At 36.4% G+C, this 19,501-nt stretch overlaps 1 protein-coding gene across 3 annotated transcripts in view; it reads left to right on the forward strand.

Annotated features, from left to right (window-relative positions):
- Positions 1–1,084: 1,084 nt before the first annotated feature.
- LOC145673807 (tyrosine-protein phosphatase non-receptor type 2-like) overlaps positions 1,085–19,501 on the forward strand; it is a 281,317-nt gene continuing 262,900 nt past the window's right edge. For 2 of the 3 annotated variants that reach the window (XR_014128818.1, XM_081743574.1), the window contains exon 1: positions 1,087–1,299. Coding sequence is in view for 2 of the 3 variants with exons in the window: in XM_081743574.1 (XP_081599700.1) it covers positions 1,216–1,299 (84 nt within the window). In the remaining variant the exon portion in view is untranslated. Of the gene's footprint in view, positions 1,300–19,501 lie in introns of all 3 variants that reach the window. The other variant, XM_081743573.1, reaches the window with a different exon arrangement.

A 19,501-nucleotide genomic window follows, 5' to 3' on the forward strand; every position in this document is an offset into this window, starting at 1 on the left:
CCCGAGGAAACCCACGCATACGGTGTTTGTTCACCACAAAGTTGTATTGGATCGAGATGTGGCAATACTGTTGTCCATATGCGTTGTTTTAAAATCTCTTGGTTGATTTGTGTTCATGCAAATAGTGTTCTACGTTGCCTTTTGCCCTATTATATTGAAGAGAAATTGTAATTTTACATGCGAATTATGTATAAAATAGCAATTTTTTTCCAAATCCGGATTTCCTCCGAAATCCAGATTTTCTGCGATATCCGGACTCTTTCCGAAATCCGGATTTTCCCGATATCTGAATTTTATTAAAAATTCAGATTTTCCCGAAATGCGAATTTTCTTGGAAATCCGATTCTACTATCTGCATTCGTTGTAGTTACCCAGTGGTGCCCACCTCCCCCTCATGCCCATGACGCACCCCCCCGTCAATTGTCTATCCGTAGGTGTTCTTCCATAAAAATAAAATATTTTCGATTAATTTTTACACCTCCTCTATCATATTTATATAGATTTTAAGCCCCCCAAATATTTCAATGACGCAGTTTGCGTCATAGCCCCCTTGTGGGCACCCCTGTTACCACCTGCATGTTTTGAATAACTCCAAAAAAGAAAAGTCCTGTTACGAACCTACACTGTCCGTCTTTAGGGTGTTGAAGAAAAAATAAATAGGGAGAGGAAAAAGTTAAAAATTAATATTAATATTAAAATCACATAGTTATCGAATTGGAACGAATGAGAAGGTAGGAATACCGGTAGTAAATTAGGATGCCAAAAATCATACCAGCTGTAAATTATTATTATTATTATTATTATTAATAATAATAATAATAATAATAATAATAATAATAATAATAATAATAATAATAATAATAATAATAATAATCGGTATAAACAACTCTCTTATTTTGTAATATACCGTGTATTTTGCAATATACACGTCTGTCCACACAAAGATACTGCTAAAATGTTTGTCCTTTTATTTGAGAATAACTAAGCTTTTGAAAGGTAAAATTATCTACAATGTTGGTGGGCTGAAGCATTGAAGATGAAAATGGCGCTGGTGTAGTTATTCTTTTTTAGGTTCCGGCATTCATAACAACATTTCCCGTAAGAGGTCTCCTATATCCGAGTACTTGAAAGACATGTTGATATTGTAATTTGGAGTGTTTCGTGGATTGGTGACTGTGATTTTTGATTATTAATGGTTATCAGTTTGCGCATAAAATGGACACTGACACTGCAGGAAGTAATATCGAAATTGAATTTTCCGAAATAGACTCGGAAGGAGGGTGGGCATTATTGTATCAGGTGCGAATAGTGTAATTTTATATTAGAAGTTCTTGGTATCCGAAGCGTCATTTGAATGAAGGATTATGACAATAGTTCTTAAGATTTCATAATGAAGTTAGTGTATGTAATTGCTTTTACTTAATTAACGTAGTTGTTCAGATCACTTGAGATAGCTTTGGCCAGGGACGTACGCAGGGGGTGGTTCCTGGGGGTCCGGACCACCCCCGAAATTCCAACTTTTGTGTAAATGTAGCCTAATTTTTGGGACAAGTTTAGGAATTTCAATATAAAATACACAGATATTGAGTTTGGACCCCTCCCGAAATAAATTCCTGCGTACGCCACTGGCTTTGGCCATAGTTCTGAACGTTACACTGTGTAAAGACATGGAATTTGACGTTCTTCGACATTTTTCCATTAGGTACGATATCTTGCTCGTAAAATTAAATTTTACGATACGAAGTGTTTACGTGTTTTATTTCCTTTTTCTATGATCTAAATGATGACATATATTTGGTCGAAGCCGGGTTATCAAACATTGGAATTAATGTTTGACAATGTTACTGCTAGTTAGGGTTATCGATTTTATGTATTTTAAGCTCTGAAGATATTTAGAAGAGGTTTGTGTTGCATCGGGAAAACCTTCCACAAAGAGTAATCTCCAGAGATTGCTATTGAGAGCACTAAGTTGAGAGGTTAATAACGCTATAGTTTTGCGCCTTTTTCTCATCCTTAGAGTATCCTGCTACTCGTTTGTTTTCTACAAAATAAAACTATAGAAGTGAGGCAGTATTCAAGTTCTAGTTGGGAAACCCTTTTCTTTGTCTAATCCTTGAAGATTTGCTATCTCTGGGTACGTTTTGTGCAAATGTATTACGAAAGGGAAGAGAGAGGAGTATCCTGTTCCCTTACCATCGAAGCTCGTTTATTCTAATTAAAAATCGTGCTTAACTACATTCTAGTTATATAACATTTCGGAAGTTAGCGGCAGTTTTCCAGTGTTAAGTAATTTCGACATTTCCGGTGGCAATAAAAGTAAGCGGCGTAGCATAAGAGAACGCCGGTATGCCTGGCATCCCCAGTTAATGAGATGAAGTACGTATTTCATTATATGTAAATTGTTTGTTTGTAATTATCACAATTATTTCCACTGCAAACTTCAGAATGCGGTCTCTCGCCTTACTTTGACAAACTGAACCTACGCATGGGCATCACTAAGATGCACATTTTCTGTCTTTCCTCTTGTCGTATGCTAAGTTCCTTGGCCTTCCAGGTCTATTGCAAGCATCGGGGTTTTCGTCTGCTTTCTGTCGAATACGTATGCCCAACTACTCTTTTTTGCTCCTCGTCCCTTTCAACCCTACATTGCTTTAGATAATATGCTAACGTAGTCGTAAGGGCAAGGCTCTAGAACACAGGTCCCCCTTCCCATTTAGCTGTAATAAGGGCAGAAAACGACGAGCCCTACTGGGCTCTAACCCGCCTTCACTCGCTTACGCTCGTTCGGCAATACTACATGAATTAATTATTAAACTTTGGTACAGAAAAGAACTAACCTATATCGGAGGACCTGTGTTCTAGAACCATCCCAGTCGCAAGTATTGCCAACTCCATTTATTTTGAACTAAGCTAGGTACTATACAGAACGTACGAGCGCTAACGTCAGGGAAATCGAATAAAACAGAAATGGTTAAACGTCTCTTTGAAGCATGTCACTTACGTAAATGATAGTATCTATATAATAATAGTTGTGCTTTAATCGTGATTAAATGCATTGTAATTGTAATCGTAATTAAAGCCAAACTATTAATCTTCATCATTACATAGTATGCCCAGTGGCGCAGCCAGAAACTCTTTGAGGCGTCTCTCTCTTACACACACACACACACACAAGCATAAATATAAAGCATTCTGTAGAATCACGGTCATCGACCTGGTAGGCCAAGAGAGCCAGCAAAATTGCCTGGCCCCGCCCCCGTGCAAAATTGCCTGGGCCTTTCAATATCTGGATATCTGAAAACGAAATAGACACACGGAAGTAAGTCTCAGAGTTTTTTAAGTGCTTTTTTATTTGGATCTTCAAATGATATATATACACTCAAGCCAATATTCACGAACGGTCTCTGAGGTCCGGGCCCAAGATGACAAATTACTAGGGGGCGACATATTTTGTAAGAAAAAAAAACGAGATTGAATTATGGCATGCGGAGAAAAAAGCTGGCTACGAGAAAGAAGTAAAGGGTACTATACAGAAACCAATGTTCATAAAACACTAGGACCTAGTTTTCTCGTCACAACGGTACTGGCAAGAAGCAGCGGAGACAATTGCTTACTGGCTTCTAACGTAATCTGCGCATTTGCTTCTGTATGTCCCACTAGGCCCGCAATTAGTGGGTCCTAGCTCCCTAAAATGTTTATGGCCCAATATTTTCCCTCGAAATAGCTATGTACCTGTATACCTGATTGCAGTAGTATTCTATCGCACAAGTTGCTAACTTTGGCATCCCCATTTTGGAATACCACGCTACGCTACTGATAAAAGTATAAGTCCCCGCGTGCTATATTTAATGTTCCAAATGGCATGACTCCTAGATTAAAAAGAAAATCATGGGTTTTAAACTTATCATACAAATAGCCTAAATTTTTTTTACTGTTTTCCACAAAACATAAATCATGTGTTACTTAGTTCTTTGGATCCTGCCGAAAACAAATATAACGGAAGTACGACAGTCATGGAGGACACGGTAGCTCAGTGGTATAGCACTTACCTCTGGTTTGTTAAATCCTTTGCTCGATCTTCAGCTCAGTAAGTTTTTGGTCGACAATATCATGTCCGTGAATCGGGGTATTTCGTTCCCTCACCAATTTTTCCATCATCCAGTTGCCCTAATCATCGTCTCCCTGGGACATTAAACTGAAAGATTTTACCCTATTCATTACAGAACCGGTAACTAATTTTGAGAACAGTAGCAATTATATGGAAATTAGTATATTGCACTTAAAGAAATGTAAGTAATATGAAAAAACTTTGAATGGATGTTCTACCATTATAAAGTTTTCTATAGCATTTGGATTGATAATTTCGTATAGAAAGGAACAATCAACACAGTTACACAAACTAGATTCCGTATGCCCTATTATATTGAAGAGAAATTATAATTTTACATGCGAATTATGTATAAAATAGCAACTTCTTTCCAAATCCGGATTTCCTCCGAAATTTAGATTTTCTGCGATATCCGGATTTTTTCCGAAATGCGAATTTTCTTGAAAATCTGTTTCTACTATCTGCATTACTTGTACTTACCACCTGCATATTTTGAATAATTCCTAAAAAGAAAAAGTCCTGTTTCGAACCTACACTGTCCGTCTTTGGGTTGTTGAAGAAAAAATAAATAGGGAGAGGAAAAAGTTAAGAATTAATATTAATATTAAAATCATAATTATCGAATTGGAACGAATGAGCAGATAGGACTACCGGTAGTAAATTAGGATGCAAAAAATCATACCAGCTGTAAATTATCATTATTATTATTAATAATAATAATAATAATAATCATAATAATTACTTACAATGTTAAATTTATTAATCAGCGTTTCAAACTGAGGACGTTACAGTATCACAAACATCCAAATTTACAACACGATAGTGATAAGGAAAATGAGACTACAGGGCAATGCTTATCCAAAGTATTTTATTATCTGATATTGTGTTCATGACATGACGAATTTCAATTGAATAGTAACAGAAATACAAGGGATTGAAAATTTGATTTTTTTCAAAAGCTCTTATTTCGGTAGATACGTACTTTATCAAATTTCATAAATGGCTTTCAATACAAGTTAATATTATAATTCTCTTTACAACAAATTAAATCTAAAACCGTTCTGGAGATATGGTAAATGCTGGTAAAGTTTGGAACTGCTTAAAATTATGTAACTCCGAGAACTTGTAATTATATTTACGTGAGTAATTGTGGTAATGTCATAAATAGAAAAGCGTTCTGAAAAGTTGTCACAAATACACCGTTTTAAGCAATATATGAAATTTAACGGTCCTTCTCGTATCTCCAGAACGGTTTGCGATATCAAGTTGCTCTGGACAACATTGTGAACTATATGTCTGTTGAAAACTATCTACATAATTGGATGTGGTACTTATGTAAACACTTCCTCGAATTGAAGTTCTTTGAAGAAAGTCAGATTCAATTCCTTGTAAATTCGTTTCTATTTGTGCGATATATATCATATGATGATCATAGTATTTGATACTAGGGTACTTTGGATATGCGTTACCCTCTCCGTGTCGCTTGCATAATACAAACACCGTCCTCGTGGGTTTTCTCCGGATTCTCCCGTTTTCTCCCACTTTCTTCATTCCACCATTTCATCATTTCTCAGCACCAACGTCACCTTTAGCCCAGGGTTTACCCAAGTGGGCCCAGTCCGAAAAACACCGGTAGGTTTTTCGGTTTGGACCCACCTGAAAATACCCACTTTAAAACCCATCTGGGTTTTTGAGCTTTTTGTTAGTACATTGTTGGTACAACTAAGGTGATTACATTGAAAGTGATTTTTATCAGTCCTTGGGTGAATTAGATGCTTTCGCGTTAAAGTATACAACACCTTTGTAAAGTTCTGAATGAATAAGGAATCTTACCTCATTTTGAGATACTTATAAAACAAATTAATGTATGTACTATGCTTGTAGCCTGTTTGAAGTAAAATATGCAGTTTTATATTTTAGAAAATACTTTCCGTAAATAGTGTGCTCGGCGACGCCGTGGGACGTTATCCCTCATATGTTTGACGGGTTTAAGTCCATAGGTGCAGGTATTACCAATAAATATGCAGTGCATTAGTGAAACTACTAGTATTATTTTTTATTACCTTTGATGGTAACACAAGTATTCTTCAGTAAAATTTGTTGTTTTCCAAGAACAAAAGTTTAGTTCAGTTATTTGTGGCAACTCGACAAATAAGCATTCGGTAGAATCAACACCAGCAATAGCGTAAAAATTCTTGTCAAATTTAAAAGCATAATGTTCGGAGTTCCGAAGACTACGTAAACCTTACTATTTCAAGTTCTCAATTCAAAATTTCTTACTATATAATTGAAGTTTCGATGAACAGTAAAGAAAGTATGCTGCATTTTAAAGAAAGAAAGAAAAAGGAAAAAAACGTCGTGAAAGAAGTACTCGGAAAATTCCCGCAATTGAACGCCAAAGCATCGAAAGTAAATGCTTCAACAATAAAACCATTTATTTTACGCTGGAAAATATTTAATTTCATTTAAGACATTTTGAAACACTTACTTTATAAAATATGAATTATATCTTTGTTTTAAATTAATTTTCTGGAAAGAACTGTCTTGCAACAAGTGCTCGGGAAATTCCCGTAATTCCTCGCACGAAGTATCGGAAGTGTGCTTCAACAAAACATTTGGCGAATGTCACTGAGGCTCCTGAGATGATTCGATCTACATTTGTTCATTCGTCCTTTAGATCATTAGACGAATATTTCACCTCCATCAGCTCTGACAGCCCCTGGTGTACTACACATACTACAGAGTACCACTTTCGGTCTTTTAAGTTTAAATTTTCAGGGTACAAGCACGAGACACACTAAATTTCCTGTATAGATTTTAGCGGCATACCAACGTAAACTTTCATAATGGGGGCCATTTTTTTTTTTTCAAATTGCTGTTATCCACGCTACAAAGCACAATTTTTGGTTTTTCAAATTGAAATTTTCAGACTAGGAGCACGAGATGCTCTAAATTTGCTGTATAGATTTTCTCGGCAATCCAATGTAAAATTTTAAAATGGCGGCCATTTTTCAAAACAGCGGAGAATAGAAAATTGTTGCAAGTTGTGACAGTGATAATCTTGAAATATAATTCACATTTTAACATTTTTACCCCAAAGACATTGAAATATTTCGAAAAAAAAAAAAAAAAAACCGAAAAACCCACATTGGTAGGATGGGCTTTCTCAAATAAACCCGGGCTTTTTTTCAAACCTTGCTTTAGCCTAACCGGCATAACCATGGGACGTAAAACTGAACTATTTCATTTTTTTTCACTTACATAATAACTCTTGCAGAACCCTCCAGAATTAAGTTGTCTTTCAGAATTTGTGATATTGTAGGGTCCGTAGTTTGCAACATTGCATAATAAGTGTGGAATTCTCAAGTGTTTACCTTACATGTGAATCTAGAATATGTAATAACTTTACGTAGTGCCACTTGAAAAAATAAAACTTTATGTCGGGTTGACAACACCTCTAATCCTGTGGTGTTGATGAGTACAGGAAACATTGTTCCCCTGTATGTATTTGCATGGTACGAAATTTCATCGCCTTGTGTCTGTTAGTTCGAAAGTTACAAGGGCTTATCAAGATAAATGGTCCAACCTGAATATATATATATATAGCGAGAGAGAGATAGAGAGATAGATAGATATCTGGAAACCAGTGAAACTTCCACAGTTTAGATTTTTTCGTTATCACATCAATAGTAGGCAATTTCTTGAACATTTTTCAGTTAGAAAACTGAAAATAAGTTTAATATCGTATGTGAGTTATGAACTTTTACGTATGCAGAACTTTATATTGTATGGAGCTGTTTGAAGTATTTCCCCTCGTGACAAGAGCACAGAATTTACGCATTTCATCTATTTGTTTTGATTGAGCAAAATAGGAAACTAGCAATTTGGCGAAATGCCACATTAATTCCTTATTAAAACTGTAGATCAACGTGTCATATAGTCTTGTTGCTGAACGGAATGCTAAATTTCAATCCAACGGAACAGTGAATTGGCCGTAGCAACAAGTTCCTGAATTATTCCTAATTGTATTTCAGTGAAATGGTAAATTGAACTGTTGTTTATAATGTTTAGGAAATTTCTCATGTAAGCGAATGATTAGAGCGCGTAATTGCACGGTGTTATGCATCAATTGACCAAACGCCAAAACATGGTTTTGAGATACTGAAGGAAACAAACATGTTACCATTACGATCCAGTTCTTGGCACGTAATCGAATAGCTTTTTCTGAACGTTTAAACGAATAGTATGGTTTCAAACATTTTTTTTTTTACATTATTTACATTGCCTCCTACACACTGATGTAGAATTCTCGAAAATCAGAAAATGGTACTTGGTCAATTGATGTATAACACCGTCCAATTGTGAATTTCATTTTGAAGAAGTATAGAGTTCTGGCCAGAAATAGTTCTTATGAGAGCCAATTGCGCTTCCAATATCATTCAACTAAAAAGCGGTTTGGCAGGGCGTATCTCTTCATGGGATGTAATAGCTTCGAGCATTAAGTACTGGTTAACATTAATTTTCTACATTTCAGCAACTGTGTTTATGAAATTGCTCATTTCTAGATATTAAAACCTGCTCGTGTGTTCCATATACGAAGGAAACTCACCATAATTAATGCTCAAACTGTATAGCAGGGATCAATGACGTAGTCCTGTAATCTAGCTCTCTTGGGGGCGAGATAGCGTGCTGGGGAACGGCCTATACTGTTGAGGGTTGATCTTACATGTTGGTCTCTGCACCTGCTAACTGCAACGGATTTAAGGCGCGGTCGTGTTTCGGAGTCCACGTTTATTATTAAGGCTTGTCTTTTATAACCAACGCAAGAGAAGAAGAAATATAACTGCTTGTTACTTTTGGTTCTTCGTGGGTAAGCGCTTAGCGTACGTGCATTTGGCGTGCGAGACCCGTGTTCGATTCCCGGTGGGAGCTCATGTAGTTCGAATTTTATATTAAGCTATAGGTTCACGTCTCATATAGCCTTGGTACTGAATGGAATGCTAAATACAAAATTAAATCAAATGTGATTCCAAGTAGTAGTAACGTTGACAATTTGACGAAGGGAGTATATAGAACAGGATATCTTGTGAGAAGTGGAATTAGTTTTTAAATCCTTGCACATTAAAAACACAGACATACGTACAGAATTCTGCATGAAAACTGCGAAGCGTATATTCAAGATGTGCTCGTCATATGACTTAAAACAGACCGAAAGATTTACCCAAAATATGTACCAGATTTTGATTTATTATTCAGTTCTAACAGTCAGAGTTTAGGAGAGGCGCAGAGGACGCAGTCTATTATTTCTTCAAACAACATTTTCAACAACCGTTTAGGTAATGTTGAGTTATGTAAATAGTAATATAAGTGCCATGCAAGAAAACTAGTTCAGGGTTGGTCTGCTGCAAGAAGTAAGTTGAAATATATTAAAATCATCGTCCGTGTGCAAAGGGGGACTTCCTATAATGAAATTATTCAAAGAACGCACAAATGTTCACTTATTATTTTAATTTATAAACTTATATATTTATTAAATAGAACTCTGTAGTTGGGCTTGTATTCATATTTGCATTTACAAACAAATAAATGTTAGTAGTACTTTGTTCGATTACAGCAGAAATTTCAGCTCAAATTAACATATATCACTTAATTGCTGAAGATAAGAACGAAGACTTAGTTTTTATCGATATATTATCGTCGTCATTAAATCTTGGAGTAAGTGTGTATCTGCATTCTTTCCAACTAACATGTATGTATACTGCCGTCCTAAGCGAAAAGACCTTAACTCCACATTTTTCGAAAATCGAGATATTGGTATGGGAATGTTCGTAGTACAATTCTGAATCTATCTAAAGTGAAATTGACGTAGTTTGACTAATAGGTAGGGGGTAATGACGTCATTAGTGTTTATCTTATGTTCAAAACTGTAACTGAAATTAAGCAAAAAGACCTTAAGTGGCAATTCATAAACAAAAATATTTAACTGTATTACCACACAAATTTGAGATCGTGAAAATATATTTAATAAAGTTTTACGGAAATACAGCAAATTTGAACGTACAGCCTAAGCCAAAACGCGTTTTGCTTATTTTCTCGAAAGTATGTGAAAGAGTTAAGGCCTTTACGCTTAGCACGGCAGTATATTAGGGTGGAGGAAAAAGGTTGAATTTTAAAGTGCCTGACCAATCAGTGGATGCTTAATTGTTTTTTTAAGAAAATGTGTGAAAATTGTAGGCGGTAAATCTCATCTTCAGGTAGTGCACTCAGAAGAAAGTTTATTAAAGTATGCAGAAGGTGGATCATTTACCTTGAAACGGCATTGTAACTTTTAAACTATTTGACTTAAGTGAATGTAATTCTATAACATGCAAATATGAACAACGAAACATTGTTTGAGATACTCCACGATACCATCTAATTAACAGTGCCAGCCCAATATAAAGTTGCCTTCTTAACCCTAGCCGTAAACATATGGAAGCTTATACTTTGACTCCAGGTGTATGTGGTACTTTACATCTCAGTAGTTACTAGCCGGCTCTGAACGAAACTTGGAGGACAAGTAGCCCATCGTCTGAGAAATGAAGACTGATATACATGAAGACCCAGCTCGGCAATGGAGAGGCCCGGATTGGCAACAGAGGCGGTGTTCCTCAACTTTGCAGCCCAGGAGCTTCCGAATTCGGCTCACCGATCCTGTTACCGCCCGTTTTAAATGGAACTATCTCAGGTTATTAGATATTTCAAATCTGTATGTTTAAAAAAAAAAAAAAAACAAAAAAAAAAAAAACAATAGCACAGTTATTTTTCAGTGTTGCAAGCTAAGGAGGTTACAGTATCATAAATATCTGTAAACATCAAAATTTTGAAGACCGCTGATTGGTTTATCAGTACTTTTATACATTTTTAGAAACGAATTCGACAACCATTGTTCGGTCAGGCACTGTGCAAGTCAATGATTTTTTTTTTCGCTCCACCCTGTTGTATATTTTATTACGTGTGTTACCTATTTTAAATAATCCAGACCGTGGTTTTCTCATTGGTGAGTGCGTAGAGTTAGAATAACAAGCGGATAGAATTCTTATATTACGTAGATAGTACGTAATATTTTTTCAGTAGTATTTATGTATCTTTCATTGACGTGATTGTGACAACGTATCTTTCCTTTGACTTATGCGTTATTCATAAGGATTGTCCGAAATACTGGAAACACAATAGTAAATTTCTTCTGTTCAACTTCACGCTAGTTTCTCACTTTACTTTCCATTTTTTTTTTCCCCACAAATATTTTTAATACCATCACAACACCAACGAAAGCATAAACTAACACACACAAAAAGGCCATCTTCGTGGCTTGTTTATCACGCTATCAGCAATTTAATTGTAAAACGTAACAAGAACATTGTTTTCCTCTATTCTTTGGGCTATGTTACAATCTCTAGATTTTGATACTCTGGTCCAGTTTCCTGAAAAATCATCCTGGAAATAGATACACTAACTTCTTCTGTACTCACTACTCCTCATTACTATCTTAAGCTTTTTCTTCATACTGTTGCAACAAATACCATGTCTATGAAGTTAGCAACATTGCTTAAAATTATCGAAGTGCAAGAACATGTAATGACAACTACCAAAAACTCTTGCTGGGGTAATCCAAATAAAATCGACCAATTTCCAGGTCAAAAGTTGCTGGCAAAATTTATTCATTTTTAATTTATTTTTAAATTTTTTTTATATACCTAAGATTATACCACATTCAGGGAGTTGAAAACGGATATTCATTTATTTTTTCGCTGCGCAGGTTTGTTTGTAGCGGCCATTTTGTATAGGCGCGTGCTGTAACCTTTTAGGTTTTAAAGATAATGAGTTCAAACCATATGAAAGTTAATGGAATGGACAACATTCTGTGCTCTGTGCACATTGAGACGTACTTCAGAACGTTGAAAGAGAAGGCCCTGAACATTGAGGTTGGAAACCTAGAAATGGCCATTTTGGGATGTTCATTTTGAAACTAAATAAATGAGACTCATCTTCAATTGTCTACATAGAGACTAGATAGTAAACAACGTCCTAAGCAAGTTTCAGATCTGAGAATCATATACTTGATTTTCTGGAAATTTTTAAACATTGCAAATTTTCGAAAATCGTGTATTTTCACCATCAAATATCTCAGGAAGGACACAAGTGGAAAAATCTCAAGTTTGCACAAAATTGACCATGATTGGGCAGTAACAAGTGAGTAAAATTGCATCAGTGAGACTTGAGTGGTTTCTGAGTTATAAGTTGTTGCAATGATGTGAAATTCGCGATTTTAACAGCCCAACAGATGTACAGGTTTGGTGTTGATAGTATCTCAGACATACAAGTTATCTACAGATGGTGATCAGAAAAATGGAAACACCTGTAGTTGGCAACACGTCAGATGTATGGGTGACAGTGGTGTCGTGGCGCCCGCAGCGCCGCACCGTTGGTGGTGGTGTGTTAGGTCGATCTCCATACTACGTTAGGCGCAGTGGAACAGCAGTGTCCAGTGGCTGCAGCAGACGGAGGTAGTGTAAAATGGGAGACCTCTCAGATTTTCAAAGAGGGCAAATTGTTGGTGCGCGGTTATGTGGAGTGAGTGTGACGGCAGTGGCTACTGTGTTAGGTGTGTCGCGTGGGACAGTGTCGAAGGTGATGACGGCCTACACAACACACGGGAAAACCACATCGGGGAAGCGGAACAGTGGGCGGAAGAAAATCATGAGTGACAGGTCACGCCGGGTATTAAAGCGCATTGTCACGCAGAACCGTCGTGCCACTGTGGAGCAAGTGACGGAGGAGCTCAATCAGCACCTCCCCCACCTTGTTTCGACAATCACAGTCCGCCGCGAATTACATGACATGAACTTATGGGGTCGTGTTGCACGGGCCAAACCGCTCATCAGGGACCATAACGCTTTTGCACGCCGCAAATGGTGCCGCGACCATGCAACTTGGACCGTTGAGGACTGGAAACGTGTGATATGGTCGGATGAGTCATCCTTCACCCTATTCCCAACCACGGGTCGTGTTTGTGTGGAGAACGCCCAAAGAAGCTTATGATTTGCAGTGTCTCCGCCCAACTGTGAAACATGGCGGCGGCTCGGTGATGCTGTGGGCCGCCATATCATGGTTTTCATTGGGTCCTGTGGTCACACTTAGCGGACGAATCACTGCCAACGATTATGTCGCAATTTTAGGAGACCACTTGCATCCTATGGTCCGGATGTTGTTCTCGGACAATTACGCCATCTTCCAGGATGATAATGCACCCATTCACACAGCTGGCGTTGTTGCAGCGTGGTTTGAGGAACATCGGGATGAAGTTCAACACCTCCCCTGGCCCGCCCAATCCCCAGATCTCAACATAATTGAACATCTGTGGTCCGTCTTGGAAACACGATTCCGGCGACGATTTCCACCTCCATCCTTTCTGACAGAACTGGGCGATGCCCTGCACGAGGAATGGTGTAAAATTCCACTTGCTACCATTCACGACCTCTCTGCCTCCATCCCACGTCGCATCAAGGCTGTTCTGAAGGCGAAAGGTGGCCCGACACCATATTAATCTGGTAAGTTGCAATTTCGTTCAGGTGTTTCCATTTTTCTGATCACCATCTGTATGTTTCATCAGAAGTGTTGTCAAACAGCAAGAAATTCGAGATTTGCTACCCGTAATAGAATTATCATTGCCAGATCATATCATAGATTTACACCTCTGACGTAAACACAAATCAGATATTATGGAGAACATAGCATGTTGTCATTTGCAGCTAATGATACCATAGCCTGTATTTACGACGAGAAATGGTGGATTGGGAAAATTAAAGACATCAGTTAGGAAAATAACGATATTTTTATTAACTTTTTCCATCCCCATGGACCAAGAATCTTTTTTAAACTATCTACGAATGACAAAGTGTGGGTGCCAATCACTAAGGTTCTCCGAAAATTTATACCCACAGAGTTCACAACTCTTACAAGTCGTACTTTCAATATACTCTGTACACAAATTAGTCAGCTGTTTACCTCACTGATGTCTTAACAGCAGCGCTATAGGCAGAAAAGAAATAACAGTGGGGTTCCGATTTTTGTACAAGATATGATTCATAAATTATGCATACTTTACCCATTAAACATTACTGTCGTGTTTTTTTTTACTTTTGCTACAAAGTTTTTATTCACTCCTCATGGCGCTTCATGATATTAAGTCCCAGTGAAGAAGAAACTTATAACTCAGAAACTACTCAAGTCTCACTGATGCAATTTTACTCATTGTTACCGAACAACTATCATCTATTTTGTGCAAATTTTGAGATTTTTCACTTGTGTCCTTCTTGAGATATTTGATGGTGAAAATACACGATTTTCGAAAATTTGCAATGTTTAAAAATTCTCAAAAAATTAAGTATGTGGTTCTCAGATCTGAAACTTGCTTGGGACGTTGTCTGCTATCTGGTCTCTATGTAGACAAAAAATTGAAGGTAAGTCTTTTTTGTTTTGTTTTGTTTAAAAATGTACATTCCAAAATGGCCATTTCTAGGTTTCCAACCTCAATGTTGAGTTTCTTCTTTCCACGTTTTGAAGTACGTCTCAATGTTTACAGAACACAGAATGTTGTCCATTTCATTAACTTTCATATGGTTTTGGTTTGAACTCATTATCTTTAAAACCTAAAACGTTAACAGCGTTTAACGAAATCCTCTGAAAAGTTCAAAATACTCTCAGGCGCCTATACAAAATGGCCGCAACGACAAAACCTGCGCGGTTAAAAAATAAATGAATACCTGCTTTCTACTCCTTGAATGTGGTACAGACTTAGGTAAAAAATTAATAAACTAAATTTTGTCAGCAAGCATCATTGGTCGATTTCATTTGGATTGCCCCTGCTGTAAAGTTATAGAATCAGATTAAAGCAACATTTTCTAAAGAAAATCAACTTCGCACAACTACATTTTAAGCGAAGTTGCAAACTCTTCTCATGTATCTCACATTTTTAGAAGAGGCTGAGAGATAGATTATCCTCCGCCTCCCATTTAAAAATTATGTTTCACGACCATTTTCGCTACAACTGTTCGATTTTGGTACTATATGCAGGGCCGGATTTAGCATTCTGGCGCCCCTAGGCCCAATAACTTTTTCCGCCCCCTAGTCTGATTAAAGTTACTTTCCTAAAAACCTTTATTAAAAAATTATATCAGGCCTATATGTTAATTGGTTAAACACCACTCCACGATGCAATTTTATCATTGCAAGGTTTTTGAGGAATTTACTTGGCTCTGGGCTTAAAATACCGTTAATGTATTAACAAAAGATTGGTTAATAACTTTGGTTTTGTTCAATTTAGCCATTTGGGCAAATAAATAAAAAAAAAACTGTGTAGTAAAAAAATAAGTAAATAAGTAAAAAAAAAAAAAAAAACCAGCCAGTTCTCCCGTGTTTGAGATCAATGTTGTAACGAAGTTGATGCATAATATTGAAAAATAGTGTAACTTTACCAACAATTATTTGTTCCAATGATCTTCAAAATCAGAATGCCTTATTAGCCTGATTTTTTTAATCAATTCAAAAATAATGTTAAGTTATGGCTATTTATTTTTATTTCTAAATATTTGTTATTTTTTTCTCTCGGCCGTGCGCCCCCTGGGAGCTTGCGCCCATAGGCCCGGGCCTATTGGGAAATCCGGCCCTGACTATATGTCTTACATGTTCTTTTAAGGTTTCACAAGCATTCACTTTGGATGGGGCTGAAATCAGTAAGGAATAAAGTAGTGGTACTACTTTCCCCTGTTTTTGCCTTTCTTTATATTTCCACATTAACTTATATAGAACTCATTCAATTTTGATACAATTTTATGTATATTTTCTTTGACTTCTTTCAGGAATAGCCTTTGCTTGGCATTAAAATCAGTCAAGAATTAGAGCTGAATTTAGCCCCCTAATGTAGTATGAATTATTCTCCCCCTCAGATTAAAAGCTATAATCCAAAGTTTTTTTTTTTTTTCATGAAAATATTAGATTTTCATGGAACATGGCGTATGTATAATACTTTTTGCGGTTTCACAGCCATTCTCACTATTCTTGGATAAAACTAATCGAGAATGAGTAAACTCGATTGTAATAGAATATGATGTATATATTTATATAGGTTTACACTTAATTCCCATTCTTGCAGTTGAAGTTTATCAAATATCACAACTCACGACTGCCTTCCCACAAAGATAGACTTAAATAAAAATTCTATGATAACCTTCGTAAAAAAGAAAAAAAAATCCATTTTGTTGAACATACTCTTTTTAATTTTCAATCATCTCACTTGCTTACAGCTGAAATAAGTCAAAGTATAAAGAAACAAGTTCTCCTCAATTTTATGTAACATATTTTTCTAAATATATATATATATATTAAACACACACAGATTTTTATAGGACATTCTGTGAATTTTGTTAGAGATTTGAAACATATTGCTGTAGTTTGGGGTTGAAATTAGTTTTAACAATTCTAGTACTTCGATAATCAGCGAGGAACCTACATTTCTGCCAGCGTATTTCGTGTCACAGACAGACATGAATGACGAACACTGTAAATAGCTCATTATATTCGCTCCTTAAAGGATTAGGCATTAGATTTCTGGACCTCCGTCACCTATTAACTTGTTAGCCCATCACTGATTGATGACGTCCGTTGGCGATCACACTACCATTGGAGTTGGAGAGGAAGAAAGGATTGGGGAAGGAAGGAAGCAGCCTGGGACTATTATGTTAGGTACCATCCCGGCATTTGCCTAGTGTGAATGAAGAAAATGCTTGAAAATCATTCAAAATGGTTGGCCTAAGAAAACTTACAGTTTTTCGACTGAGTAATCCCACTAGGAATAGAATCTGGGACAGCTTGCATCAAACGCGAGAGCCTCTCCGTAAAAATATAACTTAATGTTAAGTTGGCATGCAGTTGGGTGGCATGTGAGATAGTTCCCCTCTGTCTAGTTGCATGTTTCAAAAATTTTCATCGAATTTTATTTACAGGGTGCACCATTTATCTGGAAACTTCTAAACTAATAAATAAAATTCTATGAAATTTTGCAGTATGTAAATACCGACAGGGGAACATTTGTGTGTAGGGTGGACCATTTATTTGTAATTTTTTAAACCCAGTAAGAAATTGCTTAGGAATACAAAGAGGTCGTGTCAGGTGCTGACTACCAAATGTCCATGACTGGTCTGATGCATTTGCAAATACTTATTTATTTTTCCTTAATAATGTTAAAACGGTTATCGCCTTAAAAAAATACTCTTTTGAAGTTCTATGTTCGAGTATTTCCAAGGACAATCATGAAACTAAAGCTGGTCCGCGCCCAATTTCACCTTTCGTCTATGAGTGTACAGGTATTCGTGTCAGGAAAATTGTCCACATTGTTAAAAGAATTTTATGTTTGAAGACATTTTTTAAACAAGTAACACGGATAAGCATCTTCGGATTTCATACAATTTATTTATTAGAAATCAGTCTCTATGATAAATTAGATACTAAATGTGCATTTCAGTGAGGTCCAAAACTGTTCCCAGCCAGTTTTATTAGTAACTTATATGTTTCCACCTTTGTCAACGGGAGGTAATACTATCGTAGTACGTACCTCAGGCTCATCGTAAATTTTAGATCACTTTTCGGAAGTCGGGATGGTTTCCTTCTTTTCTTTCTTTTTCTCTTTCCTTAAGAGGATAATCGTAGATCTACTACAAGGTTTGCCGAAATAGAATGGTTGAAAAATTTCGTAACTCAGAGACTTTTGAGGGCTTCTATCGGTGTGTTTTAACCTGTACATCCTAAAAACTGAGTAAAAGTGTATCATGAATGGGACATGTTCTGTGTTTGTTTAGTGTCCTAGGCAGTGTCTGCTGTTTCCATTTATTCCAGTAATCTTTCTCTTATCTAAATATTCTCTCTCTCTCTTTTTTGTGACGTAAATGCCTCAGGTGGGGAGGCTAGGCTATTCCAATTAATCTCGTATTCTGCAAAAATTGATTAATGGATATTTTACTTTAGATAGGTCTTTCGGTTGTTGTTCATTTGACTTTTAGAAATCCATTAGGAGGATAGTATAAATCGTACACGGTGTCGGAAACTCTGGAATCCCAGTCACTGACCGTTAAATTTTGGGTTTAGACTTACCTTCGCGGTATAAATTACGGATTCCTATTTACTTGAGATCGATGAAACTCAGACGATTCTCAGAATGTGAAGCTTAATAAACAAATGAAAAATTGTAGTATGCAGGCCTTCGGTCCTCGATTTATTGCCCATCAAATTTGGGGATTGGACTTAAGAAGAAGCCTGTTTAAATATTAAGTAAATGTACTGTGTACTTAAAGATCTGCTAAAAATCAATGAGAGATGAATTTTATCCAGTGCATAAAAATGTGCTATCGTGTTAATACTTTTTATGAAAAGATAAATTATTGTTTTCGGGTGTGACAACGCTATTTAGCTAGCTTTCAGTTTAAGTTTAAATCATTTAGCGGCTTATTTCGGATGGCCTAACAATTTCCGTGAAATGTGATGAATTTAACAATTTCCGAAAATTAGAAAACAGTTGAGCGGGTTGTGAAATTTAAAGAAACGAATTTCACAGTGAGTTTGCGAAATGTAATTTCTAGGCAAGGGGCCAGGGAATTACAATGCTTAACGCTTAGCTTTATGTTCGGTGTTTCCGGATGGAAAAAAAAACGATTTAACTATGTTTCAACAGATAATTCGCATTAAGCTTATCTATTATCCTGCGAAAAAAAAAAAAAGTCAGCTAGTTAATAATATCTGTATTGCATGAAACCCCTTGTGGACGGTTTTGTGTGTCTGACATTTGGAAAGGGAGAGAATAAAACTTACTTTATCAAAATTCCTCCGCTAGCTTCAGTCAACTATGGGTTACCAAGTATGTTTTTCACTATAGCGTTAGAAATATTTCACAAAATAAAACAAACTGGCCAAAGTACCAAATGTATATTAATAATAGTTGAATTGAATTGAAATGAAATGCCTTTATTCATGAGGCGAGATTCAGCAATAGGCTGCTCTACCACCTAACGTAACAAAAGTACAATTAGAAATGTCACATTGGAATATATATAAAAATATTATACACGTACATATATAACGACTATAAACATATAGCGTTTAGTGAACTACATATTACAGTAAAGCCTCGTTAACACGAATTCCAAGGGGCTGAAAAATCAGGAGTTCGTGTTAAAAAAATTCGTGTTAACCGGGGACTTAAATTTTATTATTTGAATACATTTTCTCAATACATACGCACTACAGTATACAGACTATACATACCACTACAGTATATTATGTATGTCATAGAAAACACTAGAG

Source organism: Thermobia domestica, chromosome 17, assembly GCF_964235325.1.
Source record: "Thermobia domestica chromosome 17, izTheDome1.hap1.1, whole genome shotgun sequence".
Taxonomy (NCBI): Eukaryota; Metazoa; Arthropoda; class Insecta; order Zygentoma; family Lepismatidae; genus Thermobia; species Thermobia domestica.